Raw genomic sequence first — 6,529 nt, forward strand, 5'->3', positions numbered from 1 at the left:
ATGGCCCAGTCCCTGTGCCCGCCGCTCTCTGAGTCCTGGATCCTCTCCGCGGGCTGGGGCCCAGCTCGGCCGCCGCCCGCCTCCAACAGGGACTGTGGCTGCTCGCCCGCCTCGTCCCCGGACTCCTGGGGCAGTGCCCCGGCCGGCAGCCCCGGGACGCCCGTCACCAGCGCCGCCCTCCGCGCCCCGACTGCGGGGAGGCGCGGCGCCCGCGGCAGCCGCCTAGGCAGCGGGCAGCGGCAGAGCGCCAGCGAGCGCGAGAAGCTGCGCATGCGCACGCTCGCCCGCGCCCTGCACGAGCTGCGCCGCTTTCTGCCGCCGTCCGTGGCGCCCGCCGGCCAGAGCCTGACCAAGATCGAGACACTGCGCCTGGCCATCCGCTACATCGGCCACCTGTCGGCCGTGCTGGGCCTCAGCGAGGAGAGCCTGCAGCGCCGGCGCCGGCGCCACAGCGACGCGGCGCTCCCTCGAGGCTGCCCGCTGTGCCCCGACGGCGGCCCCGCGCAGGCGCAGACGCAGACGCAGACGCAGATGCAGACTCAGGCGCAGGCGTGCAGCCCAGACCTGGGCTCAGCCGCCAGCGCCGTGGTGTCCTGGGGGTCCCCGCCCGCCTACCCCGGAGCCTTAGCGGCGCCCGAGCCGCGCGATCCGCCGGTGCTTTACGACGAGGCGGCGTGCCCGGAAGGGCCGGCTATGGAGTCAGGCCCTTCATCTCCGGTTAGTACCTCCTTCCCGCGCGGAGCTCCCTCCGGGCGCGGCGCAGTAGTGGATGGCGCTACCTACTGTCTCACGCCCCCCGGCGCGCACTGCGGGGACCAGCCCCCGTGCGGCTCCCCCACTGACGGCCCCGCCTCGCCTGCTCGCCCTCCGGAGCAACAGAGTTGGTGTGCCCGGGGCGCTCGAGCGGCGAGGGGAGGGAGAGTACACGCAGGGGGCGGGGTCCCGCTCCCCGCCAGAGGCGCCCTAAAAGTGGAGCTCGCGAGGCGGACACCCACGCTCGGTGTCCAACGCTGAGGGCCTCGCTGTTCCCTCTCTCCTCAAGCTCTTTCCCGGCGACGTACTGGCCCTGCTGGAGACCTGGATGCCCCTCTCGCCCCTGGAGTGGCCGCCGGCCTGAGTAGTTGAAGTGACGGCGGACATCTGGCACCCCGTTCTGTGAACACCGACGCCTTTTTGGCCTCTGCGCCTTCGAAGAGGTCCCAGTCCAGACTCCCTTTCCTGGAAGAGGGCACCGGCGATACTGGCATGGGCATTGCTGAAAGGGAGAGCCTGTCCCCACCCAGGACGGACTTCCCCAACCCCTCCCGTGATGGAGGGACCCAGAGGGTAGACACTTTGAGGCAGGCAGGAGGCTCTGCCTAGTACGTGTTTATTTATTTGTGAATAAATTTTGTGCTGGTGTCACTTGCCAAGTTCTTCTTTCTCTACAGGGGCACAAAGCTCCCTTCCCCTCCTCCAAAGGACGTAGGAGAGTTGGGAGGGTTTCTTGCAGTCTTCAGCCCCCAAAGCACACAGGCTCAGACCCCTTCCTCCTTTTCCCCAGCCCTGGCTTAGCACCTCCTGTTCCAGATGGGTTAGCCTGAGGCGGGGGGAGATTCATTGGAGAAAGTGGCAGCAAGGGGAGTCTGTCCATCTTTTCTTTGAACCTGGTGGGGAGCTGAATAAAACCAAGTATCTCTGTAGAAAATGCATTTCCATTAGTGCGTACTTACTGTGCACCAGGTCCTTTACACATTTTATACCTAAGTAATCATTTTGCAGAAGGATAAGCCAAGGATCAGCACTCAAGCCTAGGTATGACTTCAGAATCCGGGCTGTCAGCTCTGGTAGGGTTTTGCCAAGCTCCATTCATTCTGGGGTCTGAGGGGACACCAGCTCCAAGGGCTCATTGCATGTGTCCCAAGTCCTTATTCCCCTTGTGCTGGAGCATTAGGCCTGGACCCTGGGATTTTCCCATCTCCCTTCACTCTGGTTTCTCTCCCATGTGATTTAGAGGCATGAAATAATATCAGTGGTCAACCCCAAGTTTAAGTAACTGTGACCTCCTAGAGGCCTGGCTAGGGTGAGATGAGAGGTCCATTGGTTGCATCCAAATCCACAGAGCTGACCTGGAACCAGGCTTGGATTCAGATTAGGGAAGTGCTGTGTGGGGAAGGGGGAGCCTTGAGCCCAGAAGGAGCCTGGCCTCAGTCAGGGGGTCTGGTGGGCAGTCAAGCCTGGGGGGTGGTGAGGTGGGGTAAGGGGTGTAGCCTCTCTGTCCGAGGGTTCCTCAGCCATCTATGGATACTCAGTTCTTCCCCTCTGCCCCGCTCAAGCATCTTTGAAATACTGGCCTTGGCATTTTTTATAAGAGCTTTATTGAGGTATAATTTATGTACCATAAAATTCACTCTTTTAAAGTACATAATTCAATGGTTTTAGTATATTCATACAGTTACGTAACCATCACCACTGTCTAATTTTGGGTCATTTTCATCACCCCCCAAAAGAGACCCTGTAACCATTAACAGTGACTCCCCATTATTCCGTTCCCCTACTCCCCACCCCAGCCAGCTCATCTGCTTTCTATCTCTATAGATTTGCCTGTTCTGGACATGTAGTATGAATGGAATCATATAACATGAGGCCTTTTGCATCTTGCTTCTTTCACTTGGCATCATATTTTCTCATGTATCGGTACTTTGTTTCTTTTTATTGCTCAATGATATTCCATTGTATGGATATACCACAGTTTATTTATCCATTGATATTGATAGGTTTGTTTTGAAACCACTTTGGAGATCATTTCCAGTGCTCTGGCCCAGGCCAGGAGGGGCAGTGATTCAGAGTGGGGTGGGTGGCTCACTGTGTATAATTCAGAAGCCCAGGCGCACCCTGGCCAGCGTTTGGCTGCAGAGAGTGCGATGCAAAAGCAGAGGCCCTGCAGGGGGGCGGGACCTCACAGCTTCGCTGATCCGCCCCCTTTCCCGCACCTCCACCCCCAACGCGCTCTCCCCTCCCAGAGCCCTAAGGAGCAGAACGGGAAGTCTTTTCCAGGACCCAGCCCAGTTTAGAAAATCTATTTACATGGCAAAGGCCCCGTGGTTTAGGACGGGGAATTAAAGTTATTAGCAAGTCTTTTCACAGATAAGTGGGGCTCATCGGCCAGCCTCCTCCCCTGCGGAGAGCCTCCCCTCGCTCTCCGAGCCCAGGAGCGGCCCACTGTTTATTAGCACCTGGGTGTGAATTTTCATTAGCACGTCCCTGTTAATAAGAGAGGTCTGGAGATGGGAAGGGGGCGCCTCCCACCACTCCCACGCCCCCACCCCCTTCCTGGGCTGGCCGCACTCACACCCACCGGGAGGAGGACCGTAAGCAGCGTCCAGGTAGGTGAGCCCTGGGCGAGTGCTCGCTCTCAGTTCTCTGCTAACCTGTGAGCTAATCCCAGTTAGCAGGGCCATCTTGAGGATGGGCAGTTAGGTAGGGAAGAGGCTGACTAACACGCCCGTGCGGATATTCAGGGGCAGCGCTGGGACTGGGACGCGGGTGTGACTCTAGGGCCTGCCTGTGTGCTTCCCCGATGGTGCACTGCCTTTGCGACAGCTGAGCAAGGACAGAGGGTGCTGGGTGGCGCCTCACCTCACCTGGGGCTGGTCCAGAGCGGTCTGGGCACCGTCCTGCTAGAAGTGGGAGGAGGGGGAGGATGGCATCAGAGGCCTGGCCTGCGGATCCGCCTGCACGCTGGTTGCTGCCAGTCAACAATGCTGCCCTGCTTTCCGCCTTCGAAGCCCAAGGGGTCAGAACCCACATGGTGGAGAAACAGACATATATGGAGCAGCAATTTCAAGTCATTTTAGCCTCAGAGCCACAGGTGAGGCGGGCAGGTGGTGCTTATACCTATTTTACAGATCAGGACACTGGAGCACAGAAAAAGGTCAAGGAATTTTTCACAAAGCTAGTACGCGGCTATTGGGGTGGGGACAACGGTGGGTGGTAGTCGACAAATCCGGTCTTTGCCTTAGCCTGGCAGGCGAGTGTGTGAGCATGTTGGGGGTGTGAAATAAAGCTCCTAAAGCACATGGACCACCAGCGCCGTTGCCAGCAGGTACGTGCCACTGCCTGCTGACCACACGTGTTGCTCCCGCCGAGACAACTGTACTGTGTAGATGCTGATGCTGGATGGGCCAGTGTTTTAAGGAGGGGCAGCTAAGCTGATTGGTCGACATGCAAGACATTTATTCAAGGACACGGCACTTGGGTCACCGTATGAGCCCAGGGGCGGAGGGAAGGGCTGGTGGTCATGAGTTGTCTGTATCGGCAGATGTTAGACTGTCCTGGTAGCAGGGCTGGAGAGCTGGGCTCAGCCGTGGGTGGGCAGGTGGTGCACCTGGAGGAGGGCCGTGCGTTGGCCATGCGTTGCTAAATAAACAGGTCCATCTGAGGGGCACATGGATGCCCCAGGATTCTGAAACACCCCCTACCTGGAGAACCAGGCTGGCATAGGGCTGGGGAGGGAAGCGAGCCCTAACTGCAAAGCCCCTGTTCATCCCAGGGCGAGGCCAGGGCCACTTTGTCCACTCCCCCGCTCTCCCCCAGTGGCAGACCCTGCATTTGCACAACGCTGAGGGTAAGTGTCTCCTCAGCTTTGTACCCCAGGCACTCATTTGCCTCACCCTAGTCCCAACACTCCCCTGAGAAGACCCAAGGTTCTTGGTGCTGCTTCTAAGGGGCCCTTTTTCCCAGTGGGCAAGGACCTCTTTGGGGGCCACCGGCACAGCCCCAGTGGTGCACCAGCGCTAGTGCCCTGGATCCCCAGCCTAGTGCCACCTGGGCCTCTTCTGCCCATCTTCTGGCACTTTACCAGCCCTGGCTCCTTCTCCTTCATCCCTCTGTGGGCCCCAGCATCTAAGGCTCCCTGTGAATGCCCCAGCCCTCCTCGCTCCCCCCATGCACACTAGGAAATGAGGAGGTGGCCTGGTGTTGGCTGCATGTGACTTTGGAAAGGGTGGACAGGGCACCTTTGTTGTCTCGGCCTGTTCAGCGCCCCTCCTGCCTTCATCCCTTGCAGCCTGTCATTTTCTTTTCTCCAGACAGCTCCCCCTTCCTTAGTTTGGGTGGCCATGACCTCCATGCCCCCCCAGGGATGGGCACGTGTGCAGGCTGGCAAGGTCGTCATGGTGAGCGGTTCAGGGATGTGACCACATGCAGGCCGGTGAGGAGCAGGCTCAGGACTTTGCTGGAACCATTGAGAAAGGGACACTCACTGTGGGTGCTGTTGGTGGCCATGTTGCCGCCCAAGCAGAGGGCCTACCTGGAAAGGGAGTCAAAACTGAGAGGTGGAGAAGGATTCCTGCTCTTATCCAACACCGGGGTCCAGCCACATGGAAAGCATTACGCCTGGACTTTTACACTGCATGAGCCAACAAATTCCCCTTGTTGCTAAAGTTAGTTTGAGTTGGGTTTCTGACACTTTCTGTTGAAAAAGTCCATCAGGATTTGATACAGGCTGTTCCAAGCTGTGTAACCTGTGTGTCAATTTCCCTCTCATGTAAAATGGGGGTAATGATATCTACATTTCACAAAGCTTATATGAAAAATACACAGACCACGGTAGATGCCCCGTAAATGTTAGCTCCCTGTCACATTTAGGTGGCGTGTAAGGCCAAGACTATCATCCTAAGTTTTCCTTCCTCATCTCAGAGAGAGCTGCCACCATGCCTACTGTGGAAAAGGATTGTTGTAGAAAGTTATTTTTGCTGCTGTGTTTTCATTCCCATCCGGGGGAGGGCAAGGGGCAGAGTGTCTCAGGCGGGGACCTCTTCATCCAGGGGACATTCAGCTATAGTCAGTATCAGCACCATGAGGGCGGTGTCGTGCCAACAAAGAGTGTGTGTGACCCAGGGGAGAAGGTGGATGGGGACACAAAAGCAGCTGCGGTCACAGAACAATGCAAGCATTTGGCCTTGGTGGGCGGTCTTGGGAGACGGCCGGAGGCACTAACCACTTGCAGTTCTCAAAGATACCACACGGTGTCCTCGGAGAGGCAGATGTAGGCCTTGAGCTGCAGGGGACTCCACCCAGTTTTCCTGGGAAGGGCAGTTTCTAGAAAAGAAAAAGGCACCTCTCCGCCCTCTTCCTGTGCCCCTAGGTACCCCAGCCTCCTATAGGGTTCCCAGACCAGAAGGCAAGCGGCAGTAGTGGCACAGTTCCTGCCTGCCTCCTCACCTGCCCCTACTTTGCCTCTCATACCTGTGTGACCTCAGGCAGTCACTCAACCTCTCTGAGCCTCAGCCTCTCCAAAGTGATTCCATAAGGTTATGAGACAGCAAAGAGAGGGAAAAGAAGTAGGCGGAGAGAAAAGGAGGCCACACAGTAGCTGGGGTGGACTGGGCGTCTTGCTCATTTGAACAAAGTGGCTCCTGGTCCTATGAGGCAAGTGGTCCTCACAAGGCCTGGGACTCTGGCTGACATCATTGCCTGGGCCCTGCTGGGGGTCTGGACTGGGTGGGAATGAAGTTTACACACCACAGCAGCTTTGGAGTCTGGAGAC

At 57.8% G+C, this 6,529-nt stretch overlaps 1 protein-coding gene across 1 annotated transcript; it reads left to right on the forward strand.

Annotated features, from left to right (window-relative positions):
• MESP1 (mesoderm posterior bHLH transcription factor 1) lies at nt 1–1,404 on the forward strand. Its single transcript, XM_059915381.1, has 2 exons — nt 1–717; nt 1,043–1,404. Exons 1-2 carry the CDS (start codon nt 1–3, stop codon nt 1,115–1,117), a joined length of 792 nt encoding a protein of 263 aa, XP_059771364.1. The 3' UTR covers nt 1,118–1,404.
• The last annotated feature ends 5,125 nt before the right edge of the window (nt 1,405–6,529 follow it).

The sequence above is a fragment of the Balaenoptera ricei genome, chromosome 2 (assembly GCF_028023285.1).
Source record: "Balaenoptera ricei isolate mBalRic1 chromosome 2, mBalRic1.hap2, whole genome shotgun sequence".
Classification (NCBI taxonomy): Eukaryota; Metazoa; Chordata; class Mammalia; order Artiodactyla; family Balaenopteridae; genus Balaenoptera; species Balaenoptera ricei.

Coding starts and splice junctions, on each gene's coding strand:
- MESP1 (XM_059915381.1), top strand. CDS start 1: ATGGCCCAGTCCCTGTGCCCGCCGCTCTCTGAGTCCTGGATCCTCTCC. Junction 718..1,042: donor AGTCAGGCCCTTCATCTCCG/GTTAGTACCTCC, acceptor TCTCTCCTCAAG/CTCTTTCCCGGCGACGTACT.